Source organism: Pipistrellus hanaki (assembly GCF_964339955.1).
Source record: "Pipistrellus hanaki genome assembly, chromosome: 1".
In the NCBI taxonomy this organism is placed as follows: domain Eukaryota; kingdom Metazoa; phylum Chordata; class Mammalia; order Chiroptera; family Vespertilionidae; genus Pipistrellus; species Pipistrellus hanaki.
In genome coordinates, this window is record NC_140503.1 from 70012741 (window position 1) to 70029620 (window position 16880).

Sequence of the window (16880 nt, forward strand, 5' to 3'; positions counted from 1 at the left end):
AGGGATCAAACCTGCAAACTCAGGCATGTACCCTTAACTGGAATTGAACCCAGGACCTTTCAGTACACAGGCCAACACTCTATCCACTGAGCCAAATCAGCTATAACAATAGCTATATTCTTACAAGAATGTTATATAATATAATTTGTTACATGAGTCTTTCTCCAGTTATCTGTATTGCTTGGATCCAGTATTGTGTAAATCCAGGGATTGTCTGGTTTCCCATCTCATACCCCTCTTCGTGTTGAGGATCCAGGAATTCTTTCCCTTAAAAGTTCTATCTTCTCCCCATCTGGGCCTAGATTTAGACACAGATCCTGTAATCTCCAGGTCAGCAATGGGTTGACCCAGTTTGCTTTGTCCAGGAAGTGACTCAGACACAGACTCACTTAATTTTCTTCTGGAATTGCACGATCTAAGGTTTACAATTTTCTCTTTTTAATCTTTCACGGTGTGCTGCATACCCAGCCTGGCATAGGGTTACAGATTCAAGGGAGAGGGATGGGGGTGTTGGCAGGGAGGGGAGCTTCCCCTCCTGGCTTCTAGCCTTCTTCCCACACCGTTTCCTTCTCGCTGGGAAACCCCGGGCTCTGCGGACCGGAATAGGTGCAGGGTCGAAATGCTGGAGGTGCAGCCCTGGGAAGGAACTTGGGTTTACAACCCAGCCTCCGGCAATTGAAACTGGGTGTGTCACCATGGAGATGGGGCCGGCCTTCGTGCGTGGCTGCCATTGGCTGGGCGCTCCCGGGCTGGGGATATAAGCCCGCGCCCAGCTCACAGTGCTGAAACGGCGGCGGCAGCCTAGCTCAGCGGAGCAGAACCCTGCGGAGAAGGGCAGGCTCCCCGAGAGAGCCGAGAGCGCGTCCACGGCACCATGGAGGAGAGCCGGTGAGGCGGGCACCAGGCCCGAGGAACCCCGAAGGCCCCTGGGGAGGGGAAATAGCTGTCACCGAGCCCTGGAAACTTGGCACTCCGAACCCAGAGGTGGCCGGGAGAGTGCCCTGAAGATGCAGAGGCCTGGCATGGAGCCGGGTGCCAAGGACAAATTGGCAGGGCAGTGTGGGGCGGCTCGGGCCGGCGGAGGCGCACGTGGGAACAGAGCTGAGGAGGCGCCGCTAGACCAGGGAGGGACCGGTTGGCCCCGAGGAGTCTGTGCAGGCGCGCGCGCGCCCACACGCACGCACTTTTGGGGTGTAAGTGTAGAGGGAGGCATGCCCCCATCCCCATGTGCTCTTCACAGACTCCCTTTCTAGTGTCTAGGTAAAGCTGCAAGGTAGTTTTTGTGCCTGTATCCTGAGTTCCTCCTTCAGAGGAGATACCGCTCACGTCCCTCGCCTACCCAGCCTTTCCCTCCAAATTGGAGATTCAATTAAGTTGGGGGACGGAGTCTCCAAGGAGAAAAGGAAATCTTTATTTTTTGAATTGAGCAACAGACCCTGTCCACTACCCCCACCTCACCCCTTTGAAAACCCTTCTCTTTGCTTTGTGGCTTTTGGATGCCCAGGGCTTCGGGGTGTTCTTGGGGTCGGACGGCCAATGAGGAAGTCCTGTAATCTGCGGCTAGTTATGCTGGGTGTCTGGGTCTTACTTCTTTCGTTTCCTTAGCCCCTCCTGGGGACGCTATCGGATGAACTTTTTGCCATCTTATTGCTTCTCGTCTCCATCATCTCGTGGCCCAGCTCCATTGCCCTCGTCCCTATCCCTGAACCTAGCTACCTTCCTGGTGTATTGTAGAGCCATGTTGTTTCAAAGGTTCTTCTTTTGAAGGATAGGTTTTCCTCTAGAGAAGCTTCCTTAGTTGTAATCAGCTCTGTTGCATCTCAGTTTGACTTTTTTTTCTTCTTCTTCTTTCTCAATCTTTGATCTTTTCAGATGGGTGTGAGAATTGGACTGGACCTGTGAGAAAAATTCAAGGTTGATTGGGGGTGGGGGAGGGGCAAGTGTTCTGGGTACGTGTGTGTCCTTAGGTCTCTGAAGGGCAAAGGACCTTGGTACAGAGAAGGGGAAATGGGAGAAGACTGGGAGGAGAGCACAGCAGGGGGGAAAGTGGGAGAAAGGCTGTGGAGCAGGAGCATGATTTATGGAGTCTAGGTATTTGGAGCTCATTAGCAAAATTAATTAATTTTCAAACTGAGCTGTAAGATGGGAGGGTCTCCTTGCCCTCCTTGATTTGATTATTTCAACTATACGTCTGTGGACCCTGATCCCTTTACGTCTTGTAAATCTTTGTCACAAGGAGAGATAGTAAATTTGAAAGTGATACAAAACTTAAGTTGGGGCTGGTGGTGGAAACATTAACTTTTGTCAGGCTTTCCAATGAACTTCCTATCATGCTTTCAGTGAGTGTGATTCAGAAAGGGGAGTGGGCAGGTGGGCGAGCTTAACGTTGCCTTTCCCGAGAGAGGCGCCTCCAATCTGGGCAGCTCTTCGGCTAGCTTCTCTGTCTGTCCCCTGCCACCTCAGGATACCTGCCAGCCTTTCTGTAGTAAAGGTCCTTAGTCTCTCATGCCCTTGGTATGGGAGCAAAACTCACCTTGATTTTTTCTTCTTTCCTAGATTCACATATGAAGATTATCAACATACTGCAGAGTGGCTTCTGTCCCGCACCAAACACCGACCTCAAGTGGCAGTGATCTGTGGTTCTGGCTTAGGAGGCCTGACTGATAAATTAACTCAGACCCAGTGCTTTGACTACAGTGAGATACCAAACTTTCCCCAAAGTACAGGTACTGGCAAGGAGAGAGGGGTGGGACTGAGGGATATTGATAGGATTTTTTTTTAATCTTTATTGTTGAAAGTATTACATATGTCACCTTTTTTTCTCCCACTGACCCTTATACCCTGCCCCTGCACCCCCACCCAATGCCTCTACCACTCTTTTGTCTGTGTCCATGTGTTATGTATGCAAGTTCTTTGGTTGATCTCTTCCCCACCCCACCCCCACCCCCGCCCCCGCCCTTCCCCTGAGATTCTACATTAATGGGATTCTGATGGGAGGGCAGTGCTTCTATGCCCAGGCCTTTATAAACAGGGGCGGGCCGTATAAAGCCCATGAAATCATTTGGTCTGGCTCTGCCAAGGCATTAGGGTGTTACTCAAATGTTTGGCCAACTCTAGCAGGCTAGTTTTTAAGTCAATAATTTTGTATGGCCTCAAATGATGTTCTAAATATGCCAATGGCCCGGGGCAGAAAAAGGTCCTCACCCCTGCTCTATAGCATGGGATTAAAGACAACTTGTAAGAGTAGAAAACAAACCACCATGAACAGAGTGACTTTAGAATGAAATTCCCCTAGAAGGACTGTCATGATAGGGCATGTATGTGTCAGTGGTACTAGACGAAGACACGTTTCCTCTGCTTTAATGACTCAGCCCTCCCTGAAGCTCTACCGCACCTCCCCCGTACACCCTGTAGTCACCACAGACATACTCACACACCTACATCATCCCTGCAGCTTAAATGGAAAAAGCCTTGCTTGTACCCTCCCAGGACAAAGCCAGGCCTCCTCTGCCATTTCTAATTTCCCCGGCTCTAGGATAAGGAACAGGCTAGAGCATAACAACAGATGGACACACAGGCTACCATGTTCTTGAAAACAAATATATAAATAGTCCATGAATACACAGAACCTAACACACTGGCCCTTTTGAGGGGAAAGGGCAGATGTCCCCTATGCACAGAGGGACGGAGGATAACATACCCAGCATCCTAATAGCAGCTGGAAAGCTCTACAGCAAAGGCTTACAAAAGGGCCACGTGAAATAGAGGCAAGTTTCAAGTACAGTACAAGGGTGGTTTACTTATTAATTTTTCAGATAATTAACTTTTATTGGTTAATATAATACTTCTTTGGATTTCTACCTTCCTCTTTTCCGTGGAGAGTTAGGATTTTTAACAGATTAAAAGAATGTTTTTATTGATTTTAGAGAGAGGAGAAGGGAGAGGGATAGAAAGATAGAAACATCCGTGGGAGAGAAACATCAATCAGGAATCAAACCAGTGACCTCTTGGTTCTGGTCAATGCTCCAGTGACTGGCCACCTTGGCCAGATGACTAACCAGGTTTTTTCAGTTCTTTTTCAAACCCTTTGGAGCCAGACTGGGAGACCAGAGCAGGAAGGTGGGGATGGGGGTTGGAGAAGGAAATACTAAAAAGAGAGATGGAGAGCGAAATTTTGTAAGGGAGACAGCATTGACATTGGCTCCACCTGCCACCTCTATCTGCAGGGAGAAGGGCACTCTACTAAGTAATAAGGGGATTCATTTTTTAAGCTTTATCAATTTATTACGTATATTCCACTTGAGTTTTCCTAACCTCACCTATGTTCTATTACTGGTAATTAAAAATAAATAAATAAACTTCTCTATTTCCAAAGGTCTCTTAACACTTTCCCTTGATTTTGGTTCTTCTCCCAGATCATCCATTTTAAAAAAATATATTCCATTGATTTCAGAGGGGAAGGGAAAGAGCGAGAGAGATAGAGAAACATCAATGATGAGAGAGAATCATCGATTGGCTGCCTCCTGCACCCCCCCTACCGGGCATTGAACCTGAAACCCAGGCATGTGCTCTTGGCCAGAATTGAACCTGGGACCGTTCAGTCTGCAGGCCGACGCTCTATCCATTGAGTCAAACCAGCCAGGCAGACCATCCATTTTTTAAAAGATAACTTGGCCTTTTCATTAGAGGAGAAATGTCAGATAAGAAAATGGTAATGATGGTTATTACATCTGTGTGGGAGTTATTTTTGCATTCCCACACCCCATCATGGGCATGTGTTCCCACAGGACAGTTTGGGAGTCCTCATGGAAAAGACTGTGTGTGGGTCCAAACTCAGCTCCTTGCCCTTATTTAGTAGCCTCTTTAGGAAGAAGAATATACTATGAGCGTCCTTTCAGAAGTGAAGATGTATATAGTTTAGTTCAGGTAATACGTAGGAATACATACTTTGAGAATTTTGGGAAAGTGGTCTATAATTATTGCATTCATTTTTACCCACTAATTCTATTTTTTTTTTTTTTCTTCTCACTTATTCTTTTACCATATGGCTTTCTCATTCTTTGGAAATTTCTTTAAAAAAATGTTTTTCCCCGCTGAAACCAGTTTGGTTCAGTGGATAGAGCTTCAGCCTGCTGCGGACTGAAGGGTCCCAGGTTCCATTCCGTTCAAGGGCATGTACCTTGGTTGTGGGCACATCTCCAGTAAGGGGTGTGCAGGAGGCGGCTGATTGATGTTTCTCTTTTATCGATGTTTCTAGCTCTCTATCCTTCTCCTTTCCTCTCTATAAAAAAATCAATAAAATATATTTTAAATAATGTTCCCCTTCCTTTGATAAATGTTCACATTGAACATTCTTACCCCCATAGTCCTAATTTTTGAATGTACTTAAATATTTATTTGTAAGTTTATGATTCATTTCTACTACCACTGACCTAAATTTATGAAAGTGAATGTAATAACATCTTTTTTTTGCTTAATTATATCCTCAATTGAGTACAGTGAGTTGACTCATAGCAGTTACTCAGTGTTGTATGAAAACATCACCCCATTCATTTCCCTTTCTTTCTTTGTATTCAGTGCCAGGTCATGCTGGTCGACTAGTGTTTGGGGTCCTGAATGGCAGAAACTGTGTGATGATGAAGGGCAGGTTCCACATGTATGAAGGCTATCCATTCTGGAAGGTAAATTTGGGACATAAGTCTGGGTTGGATCTGGAAGAAAGGGAGAGAGCTCTCTATTCCTCTTTATTGCCTAAATTGGTAGATTTTTGGTTCCCTCCTTTTATGATGTATGGCATGCTTATCTGAAAAATGGATTGGTGAACTTTTAAAGAACACTTTCTGATCTCTTTTTATTTTGCTTCCAAGGTGGCATTCCCAGTGAGGGTTTTCCATCTTCTGGGTGTGGACACCCTAGTGGTCACCAATGCAGCTGGAGGGCTCAATCCCAAGTTTGAGGTTGGAGATATCATGCTGATCCGTGATCACATCAACTTACCGGGTTTATGCGGTGGGAACCCTCTCATAGGACCCAATGAAGAAAAGTACTTACTTTGCTCCTTGGTGTATAGATGGGAGGTGGTGGTATAAGGACTTGTCTGGAATTGAGGAGAGAGCTCATTGTCTTCCATTAATCTGAGATAATCCAACCTGTGCCGTAGGTTTGGAGTTCGCTTTCCTGCCATGTCTGATGCCTATGACCGGGAGATGAGGCAGAAGGCTCACAGTACCTGGAAACAAATGGGAGAGCAGAGAGAGCTACAGGAAGGCACCTACGTTATGGTGGCAGGCCCCAGCTTTGAAACTGTGGCAGAATCTCGTATGCTGCAGAAGTTGGGTGCTGATGCTGTTGGTGAGAAGGGATACTTGGCTAGAGGCTTGAAGAGAGAGGGACCTGGCAAACTAGAGAAGGGAAGGAGTAAAAGGTTATAGACCTGATAGTGGATTGGGAGAAGATTTGACTTGAGAAAGATTGAGTTTTTAGAAAGTGATTTCTAGAAAGGTATTAAGGTGGTGAAGTTTGATGTGTGACAGCATCAAACCTCCCCACTCAGCATCAGGGGCTTAAACAGCTATACTGCTAATGACCTATACTCGGTTTGGTAACTGTTTGTAAAGATTATTCTAACAAATGTCATCCATCGTCACCTTCTGTACCTCTGGCGGGAAGATGGAGCTGCATCATTTGAACTGACTTGGAAATTACCACAGACAGTTATAGATTAGGTTACACGGTGAGGAAAAGAGTCATTTAAGGATCCTGACATGTGGCTTTCCTTTCTCTCCATCAGGCATGAGCACAGTACCAGAAGTTATAGTTGCAAGGCACTGTGGACTTCGAGTCTTTGGCTTCTCTCTCATCACTAACAAGGTCATCATGGATTATGATAGCCTGGAGAAAGCCAACCACGAGGAAGTACTAAATTCCGGGAAACAAGCTGCGCAGAAATTGGAACAGTTTGTCTCCATTCTTATAAATAGCATTCCACTGCCTGACCATGAGACTTAACCAACCCCAGAGTGGCCTGGCTCTCAACATTATGGGACCCAAGTAGCTGCTACCTACTTTGGACCCTTGCTGTGGTGACATGCCTCTGGTGTTAGATAGTGGCAGAAAGGAGAGGAAGTTCCCTATCCTTCACTTTCCCCACTTCTCCCACCAGACCCTTCTGGTGCCTAGTGCTCTTTTGCTCAACTGTCTTCTTATAACAGTAACTTCCATTATTTTCACTTTCATTATTTTCAAGAGCTGGAGCCCAAGCCAAACCCTACTACACATCCATGAACATTCCCAGGATTTGACTCGGGCTACTGACTTCGGCACAGTAATGGTTGCTGCTAGCTTTCTAAGATAATGCTTTCACATTCCTGGGGACTCAGGTCTACCTCCCACAAAGCCCTGGAGACCATACAAGGACCAGCTCAATATCTATTGGACCTTAATACTACCATATTTTGAGAATAAAGAAAAAGATGAAATAATTTATTTTTATTTTTTGTGCAATTTGGGATAAGGCTGGGGCACAGGCCAAGACTGGCATAAAAGGCTGTGAGAGCACATGTCTTGTGAGACTTTCAGCTTCTCAGCCCAGTAACTAAGGACTGAGATCATGTATGTAAATTACGGAAAGGTTAAAGAAAAGGGAAGATGATGAAAATAGAGGAAGTGTTAGAAAATGATAAGGAAGGGCTAACTTATGGTCTATCAAGGCCACTTCCCTCAGGCCAGTCTTGATCTGTCCCTTGCCTTCTCAATGTTTTCCTGTTTATGCTCATGAATACCTGAATTATTTTATGTGCTGCCAGCCACTTCACGGCTGATTAGTTTTGTCAACCCCGGGTAAGTTGAGTTGGCTCTTACTCCACTTCTATTTGAGCACTTTCTTTTCCCCTATTGTTCACGTTCTGGGCTCCAGTCTTTCTCTTCATTTTTGCTTAGTCAGAACCTCTCTGTGATGCAGCAGCCAGACATGGCCCCCTTTTTTTGGCTTATTGCACTGTTTGTGCTTATCAACTTGCAGTCAGCTGGCTGGCATGTTTGACAACCACGCTATCCTCCCAGCCTGATTGCCTTTTGAGAAAGGAGAGGGCTGGATGAGCCTCTAATGGTGACATGTCAATTAGTAGAATAATATGGAAGAAGCATTTTGGATGGAAAGCTTTTGAAATCTCTCTCAAATCGTGTTAAATTAAGAATATAAAAATGGTCTTTTCTTAAGTGCCTATTCTTTTTTATTCTTCAATTACAGTTGACATCCAAAACTATTTTGTATTAGTTTCTGGTATATAGTATACTAGACAGACAGCAATAGAATTTATGAAATGGTCCCCCTGATAATTTAAGTACTTGGTACCATAGGTGGTTATTTATTACAATATTGACTATATTCCCTGTGCTGTACTTTATATTCTCATGATTATTTTATAACTACTAATTTGTACTTCTTTTTTTAAAAAATAAATTTTTATTGATTTCAGAGAGGAAGGGACAGGGAGAGAGAAATAGAAACATCAATGATGAGAGAGAATCATTGATCGGCTGTCTCCTGCATGCCCCCAACCGGGGATTGAGCCCACAACTTGGGCATGTGCCCTTGATCGGAATTGAACCTGCGACCCTTCAGTCTGCAGGCCAATGCTCTATTCACTGAGCAAGACCAGCTAGGGCCAACTTGTACTTCTTAATCCTTTCACCTTGTTCACCCAGTCCATCAACTCCCTCCTCTCTGGCAACCATCAGTCTGTTCTTTGTATCTATGAGTCTGTTTCTGTTTCACTTGTTCATTTATTTTGTTATTTAGATTCCACACAGAAGTGGTATTTGTCTTCCTCTGACTTATTTCACTCAGCCTGATACCCTCTAGGTCCATCCCATGAGATTCATGCACTCAGGGTCCCTCAGCTTACCTGTACCCTCTAGCAGTCCAGGAGCCCTCAGGGGATGTCCCACTGATAGCCCTGCTGTGGAGGTAGGAGAGGTTTCCCGCCATGCCCACTGCACTCGCCAGCTGTGAGCCTGGTTTCTGCTGTTCAGTTGACTTGCATATTACCCATTTATTATATAGGATAATATTCCATTGTATGGATACACCACTTTCAAAAAAATCAAATGTCTTCAATTTCGAAGTGCCAAATTCAGCCCAAATAGAATGTATCAGTTTAGGTAACCAAGAGAATAAAGGCACAAAATCAGGGGAGGTAGATCTTGGAGGGACACCTAAAGGATTGTTCTTGGGGAAAAAAAACCTGATGATGAGACTATTCTCCAGAGGAGCCTGCAGAACGTCTGCAAAATGGACTGTTTCTCCTGAATCTCATGATAGGTATCAAAGCATGTACTCTCCATCAAGTTAGGCTTTCTTCCCTACCCTATCATGCTCATCTTTACCAACATCAATAATGTTTGTTAATCAGGTACTTTGAATAGAACATTGTCTGAAAAAACCTAATATAAATTGATAAGACAAAGTGCTTGCAATCTAGATGGGAGACAGGAAATAGCCTGAATTAGTTGTGTCCTCTCTGCCTACTTGCAGTCTTTTCCTGTGTTATCTTGCCATTGTTTAGAATTGGCTTCCCCTTATGAACTTTTTTTTTTTTTTTTTTAATCCTCTCCTGAGGATATTTTCCCATTGGTTTTTAGAGAGAATGGGAGAGAGGGAAAGACAGAAATATTGATGTGAGGGAAACACATGGGTTGGTTGCCTCCTGCAGAAGCCCCAACCAGGGCCTGGGCCAGGGAGGAGCCTGCAACTGAGGTCCTGCAACCAAGGTACATGCCCTTCACTGGAATCAAACCAGGAACCCTTTGGTCCACAGGCCAATGCTCTAACTGAGCCAAATAGAGCAATGATTAATGAAGAGTAGCGTATCCTGGCTTGTGCTATAGGAATTCAGAGGAGAGAACCAACACTTGGGATGGGGAGTGGGAAAAAGATTGCTGACACTTGAATTAGGTCTTACAGGAAAGAGAGGTAATGCGGATTGGCAGAAGGTACTACATGCAGGTGAATTAAGGAATGCTTAATCATTTAATAGGTTGAAATAGTTAAATTGGAGGGAGCAGTGTGAGATAAGATGGTGTTAACATAAGAAACATTCAAACCTGTGAAGAATTTTTGTGAGTTTGAGCCTAATTGTTGACAAATGTCAGGAAGCAGAACTCAATGGATTGAGATAAAGCTCTAGAGCAGAGGTTCCCAAACTTGTTTGTGTCGTAGACCCCTTGCCATGTTTTTCGGTTTTGGGTAGACCCCCTACTTACCTGATATTGATTTTTTTGTAAATTTCTAACTAGTGAAGTTTAGTGTTAAAAGTTAATAAAAAATAATGTACCTACTTTTCTCCGGCATTCTCAAACAAAATAACATTGATTCACTATAATTTGTATGATAAACTACCAGTTTATATTTTTTAAAATATTTTCTCAGCACTTTCCTATTCAAGATTCAGGAAACGAATGAACGTATTTTTCTCACATTCATATTTATAGAGTGACGAATTGAACAAGTCGGTGCAAGTTCGCGAAGCTTTGAGACAAAAATTGGCAAGAATGTTTACTGCGCGTATGCTTGTAACAAGATGATACTGGTATATCATTATGTGCAGGTTTTTATCCTACAACTTACACAATTTTATAAACATATATAATAAATTTTTTACTTCATAGGTACTTTTATAAATAATGTATATGTTTTTATATTATAAGATAATATGATGTAAGTAAATAGGTACTATCAGTGTATGTTGAGATCCACTATCGTGGACCCCCATTTTCATTTCATGGACCCCCAAATTTTTTTTTCGCTGACATAGACCCCTTGCAGATTGTCATAGACCCCTGGGGGTCGATATAGACCACTTTGGGAATCACTGCTCTAGAGAATGGCAGTTTTGTACCTTGTACTATATATTACAATCAAAAGGGGAGACGTAAGTGGGTTACATAAAATCCATTGATGATAGATTAGGGAGGTGGGAGAAAGCAAAGCAGGCAAACCTCTGGGTTGGATAAAAAAATAAAATGATACTTTTCTTACATGGTTGCAAGATAGTTAACAATCAACAACTAACTGAGTAACAATGAGGGCATTTGTGGTCTTCCGCAGAGCAATGCCTGTGCCTGGAGGGGACCAGAAAAAGGGAAATTACTTTGACATTCCAATGATATGTTATCTTAGATGCAAAAAGTTGATAGGCGGGCTCAGTTCAGTTAAAGATTGACCTTTGTCAGGGAAGATACTGGCCTAAGACATGATTAGCCACCATCACTGCTTTTTAGTTTAAAAAGTTTTAATTTTGGACCATTCTTTTGGTTACTTTAGGTCTCTAAGTTTGCAAGGCTGCCATGTAGGCCTTCCCTGAGTTAGGTAGCATGTGGCCCCTTTTTGTCCACACATAACCCTTTTGGTCACAAATCAATCCAAAGGATGATGCATTGATAACCAACCCTTTGGTTAGATTATGGGGTCCTATGGTGCTAGGAAGGCTCATTATTAGGAAGTCTCAATGTCAGCATTTGTCTTGCTGAATAGGGTGGACCACTGGGGATGGGCAAGATTATAACCTTAGATGGTATTCAAAGTCGAATTATTATCCTATCTAATAAAAGTAATATGCAAATTGACTGTCACATCAAGTCATAAGATGGCCACCCCCATGTGGACACACAGGGCCACCACAAGATGGCCGCCACAAGATGGCCTGCAGGGGAAGCAGTTGTGTGAAGTTAGGGGTAACCAGGCCAGCAGAGGAGGGCAGTTGGGGGAGACCCAGGCCTGCAGGGGAGGGAAGTTAGGGGGGGACCAGGAAAGCTCAGAAAGAAAAGGATAAAATGGGGAGCTAAAAAAAAAAAAAAAATTATCTGTGTTTTTCCTTAGAAGCTTCTAATTTCCAAAATCAAGATACTCTTTCCATCATTCATTCAGTTTCATTTTAGAGCTGGCATTCTTTTTTAAAATTTATTATTTTTCATGTACCCCAAAACAACTGAATTTTAAAGTTATTTTCTGGTTAAACCTTCCCATTTCTGTAAAGCACTCACCAGTAAAGACTTCCTATCAGGGGTATTAATGAGGGCTGAGGCCTGGGAGTTTCCAACCTTGGAGGCACAATTTCTCATGTTAATTTTAGTTTTTGTTTGTTTGTCTTTGTTTTTATATCCGCAGTCTGAGCAACTTTTCGAGGGTTGTTATGTAGTGGGTCAAAGTGTGCTGTTTATGGGTTGAACTCTACGAAGCTCTCATCCCTCAAGTCCCATTTTACCCTTGTATGAGCCTCAGTTTCTCTCCCGGCTGTCTGAAACAATCGGAAGGGCCTGGGACACTGATTGACTAAAACTATGGCTGCTCCACTGGAAGAGCCAATCAGTTTAATTACAGTTGAGTTGAATTTCCATATGGGGCTCCTGTATGTTGTGAGGAATGACTTCTGACACCTCCACAAGGATTCTTTGTTGCCGAGGAACATCTGAGATTTGGGCTGGAGGGGGGATGTGCCCCTTTATCACTGGAGTTGAACGAATTTAGCTCTCATTTATACAGTGAAGAATTTTTTTGCTTAGACTCTCAGAAAGCAATTCCAACTGAAAAGCCAGAGTTAAAAACCAGCCACCCATTTTTTCCCCCTCCTATCTTACCTTAGCCTGGGTTCTGTTAACCCTTAGCTCCACCTCAAGTATTTAAAAATACAGCTCAAAGTGAGACTGGTGTGGCTCAGTGGATAGAGCGTCTGCCTGTGGACTGAAAGGTCCCAGGTTCGATTCCTGTCAAGGGCATGTACCTTGGTTGCGGACACATCCCCAGTGGGAGTTGTGCAAGAGGCAGCTGATTGGTGACTCTCTCTCATCGATGTTTCTAACTCTCTATCCCTCTCTCTTCCTCTCTGTAAAAAATCGGTAAAATATATTTTAAAAATAAATAAACAAAAATAAAAATAAAAATACAGCTCAAATAAAGTCAGACCCTTTAACAAAAGTAAAAGTAAAGGAAGTTCCTGGATCCAAGAGACAATTCACCCAAGTTCACCAAATTGGTGGGGAAACGGTGGGCTTAATGTGCCCTTTGCTGGATCCTAGGACCAGTCGGGGTCTGCAGGGTGGTCCTGGGTGAGCTGCTCCTCCTCCTCCTCCTCCTCCTCCTCCTCCTCCTCCTCCTCCTCCTTCTCCTCCTTTTTTCCCCCTGGGGGAGAGGAAGTGAAAGGATGGAGAGGGAAGGGTGTGCTTCCTGGATTTCCTGGAGGGAGAATGTCAGGATGAGCCTCTTTAGAATCCTGCTGACTACTCCACGTAATGTTAATGTGAGAAACATTCAAAACCTGTGAAGAATTTTTTGTGAGTTTATTTGAGCCAAATTATTGACAAATGCCAGGAAACAGAATCTCAAAGGATTGAGATAAAGCTCTGGAGAATGTCAGTTTTGCACCTTGTTTTAGACACTACAATCAAAAGAGGAGATGTAAGTGGGTTACGTGAAGTCTGCTGGTGATGGATCAGAGAGGTGGGAGAAAGCAGAGCGGGGAAACCTCTGGGCTTGGATATAAAGTAAAATGATACATCCTTTTAATTAGGTGCGTACAAGATAGTTAACAGTCAGCAATTAACTCAATACCAACGAGAGGATCTGTGGTCTCTGCGGAGTGTGCATGTGCTTTGAGGTGTCCAGGAAAAGAAAAATTGGTTTGACATTCCAAAGATTTATTATTGTAGATGCAAAAAGACGATAGGCAGGCTCAATTCAGGTAAAGATTGACCTTTGTCAGGGAAGATGCCGGCCTAGGATATGATTTGCCACCATAAACTGCTTTTTAGTTTAAAAAGGTTTCATTTCGGACCATCCTTGGAGGTTACTTTAGGTCTCTGAGTTTGGAAGGCTTCCATGCAAGCCTTCCCTGAGCTAGTCAGGTTAGCATGTGGCCCCTTTTTGTCCACAGTGAAGAGGAATTACACAGTTTAGGGCTGTGATGCCAGGTGAGGAGTAAGAACGTTATTCTTGAGGCAAGTTGGCAGTCATTGAAGGCTTTTAAACTTAGGGCTGACAGGTGAAAACCACACAGTAGTATTTTGATGAATTGAAGCTTAACTGAAAGCAGGAAGGCTTGTTTTGATGGGAGAATTACTTTCACCCCAAAATAGCTGTATAATTGGTGGTGCTAAAAATTTAATTTTTAATCAGGTTGAGGTATTTTTGTACTGTTTAAAAGAATTTGCTGTTGGGAGCATTTGAGGTCTTGCTCCCTACATATGTGTCAGTTTGGCTCAAACAAACTCATAAATGTTCTCTAAAAAGTAAAATAAGAATAATACGCTGTTATAAAATAAAATAAAGGCAAAGTGCAAGAATTAGAAATGAAAATATATATTTAAGTTAAATTAGTTTTCTCTTTTTTAGATTAAAATTTTAAATAGGTGATATAATTACATAATTTAAAAAATTAAGGAACTTTAAATGTATATAGTGAAAAGTTTTACCTTTATTCTGTCCTCTATCTGCCCCATCCACTGGTAACTACTTTTATCAGTTTCTTGTGTGTTCTTCCAGGATTTATAAAAACATAAACACATAAAAATATGTATTCTCATTTTTTTCTTGTCTTATTATTACACACAGAAGTTAGCATGTTATAGGTACTGTTCTGCACCTTGCTATTTTATTCTATCTTAATATATCTTGGAGGTCTTTTCACATCAATAAATCAGTGTGAAAAGTTAGGTCAGTGCTGTCAAAGATACATGTCTGGCCGAAACCAGTTTGGCTCAATGGATAGAGCGTCGGCTTGGGGACTGAAAGGTCCCGGGTTCGATTCCAGTCAAGGGCATGTACCTTGGTTGCGGGCATATCCCCAGTAGGGGGTGTGCAAGGGGCAGCTGGTCGGTGACTCTCTCTCATCGATGTTTCTAGCTCTCTATCTCTTTCCCTTCCTCTCTGTACAAAATCAATAAAATATGTTTTTTTAAAAAAAGATGCATGTCTGTCACCTCAAACATTTTAGAAGCAAAGGAAGAACATGGCCCTAATTTATTTTGTGTGTGCATTTCCCACTTTGTTTGTTGATTACTAATAGGAATACACACAAAGAGGTAATGTTACTTGCTGCCCCTTCAAAGCCAGAAGATGAGGAGACTGGAACCATTCATTCTGCTCAGTGCCTTCCGCTGAAATCCATTTGGCTTAGATTTGCATTCCCTTTTTCTTTGTAACTAGGCCTCTGCTTTTCACAATGACTTTTATTTCTAAGGGACACCATTTGAACAAACACTGGCTACCTGCCAGCTTTTTCTGTCGTTGTCAATTTGAATTTTAATAAAAATGAAAAATTCCCTGTCTTTAATCTTTATGCCAGGTTTTAAATTTTGGCCTAAATTAGATTTGATGTTGTTTGGGATTATTTTGCCTTTGTTCTCTTGTATTTAGGTCAAATAAGCTCCATTCTTTCATCAGGTTTTCACTTTCACTTCCATCTCAGTCTGTTCATTTTAAGAAGTTTACTTTATCTCACTTGTCAGTCTCTTTGTTTTCTCTTGTTCTCTTTTCTTATTCTGTTATTCATGTTTCTTATGCCATTTTGTCTGTCAGCCTTCGTCTTTTCTTTTTCTATTTTATTTTGAACTGTTTCTATTGGAGCTCCTGCTATAACCTATAATAATAAAAGGGTAATATGCTAATTAGACCAAATATCTTTCTGGGCATCATTCTGGACATCCTTTCAGCTGTTATATTTGGGGCCAGGGCCAGATTGAAGCAGCCTGGGTCCTGGGCGCCTGCCACTGGTGGCCAGAGGGAAGCCAGTGCTGGCAGGAAGTAGGAAGGCCTACTCTTGAATGAATTTTCATTCATCGGGCCTCTAGTTTTATAATAAAGGACTGGTCTGCCTGGTGAGGGACGCTAATAGGGAGGAGGGAGGTCTGAGCTCATGGCGCCTGTAGTCACCTAGGCCAGTGGTCGGCAAACTGCGGCTCAAGAGCCACATGCGGCTTTTTGGCCCCTTGAGTGTGGCTCTTCCACAAAATACCACGTGCGGGCGTGCACGAACAGTGCGACTGAAACTGTGGCCCATGTGCAGAAGTCGGTTTTCGGCTCTCAAAAGAAATTTCAATCTGTTGTACTGTTGATATTTGGCTCTGTTGACTAATAAGTTTGCCGACCACTGACCTAGGGGATGCTCCCAAGGCAGCCCTGCCCTGAGGAGAGTAGAGGAGGCTCAGGTCCATCGGGGACCAGTCTCTGTTTTCACACCCCAGTGGACACAAAGGCCGAGACACTGTGTCCTTCAGAAAAGAGTATTAAGAAGCCCGAGATGGATGGGGAGGGACCAGTGTAGCAGATAAAGGTGGGATGAGGGTGGTCTAGGGATTAGGGACTTTTCTTTTTTTTTACGTTTTTTTAAAAATGTTCTTTTCTGCTGAAATTTTAGTGTTCCCAAAAGCTTCTGTCAAATGACTCTTTTTTTTAAAAAAATATATATTTTATTGATTTTGTACAGAGAGGAAGGGAGAGAGATAGAGAGCTAGAAACATCGAAGAGAGAGAGAGTCATCGATCAGCTGCCTCTTACACACCCCCTACTGGGGATGTGCCCGCAACCAAGGTACATGCCCTTGACTGGAATCGAACCTGGGACCCTTCAGTCCCCAAGCCAACGCTCTATCCATTGAGCCAAACCGGTCCCAGCGGGATTAGGGACTTTTCAAAGCAGCTGCCTGGACCCCAAGGATATTTTCCCATTGATTTTTAGAGAGAGTGGAAGAGAGAGGGTAAGACAGAGAGAACTATTGATGTGAGAAAAATGCATCATTTGGTTGCCTCCTGCACGCGCCCTTACCAGGGCCCTGGCCAGGGAGGAGCCTGCAACCGAGGTACATGCCTTTGACCAGAATTGAACCTGT

The 16880-nt window shown here is 43.3% G+C and overlaps 1 protein-coding gene across 1 annotated transcript; it reads left to right on the forward strand.

Moving 5' to 3' along the window:
* The first annotated feature begins 755 nt into the window (after nt 1–755).
* On the forward strand, nt 756–11288 carry PNP (purine nucleoside phosphorylase). The gene is made up of 6 exons (XM_084862351.1): nt 756–888; nt 2557–2726; nt 5578–5681; nt 5868–6043; nt 6161–6351; nt 6791–11288. The coding sequence occupies exons 1-6, from the start codon at nt 875–877 to the stop codon at nt 7006–7008; spliced, it is 873 nt and encodes a 290-aa protein (XP_084718477.1). The 5' UTR covers nt 756–874; the 3' UTR covers nt 7009–11288.
* The last annotated feature ends 5592 nt before the right edge of the window (nt 11289–16880 follow it).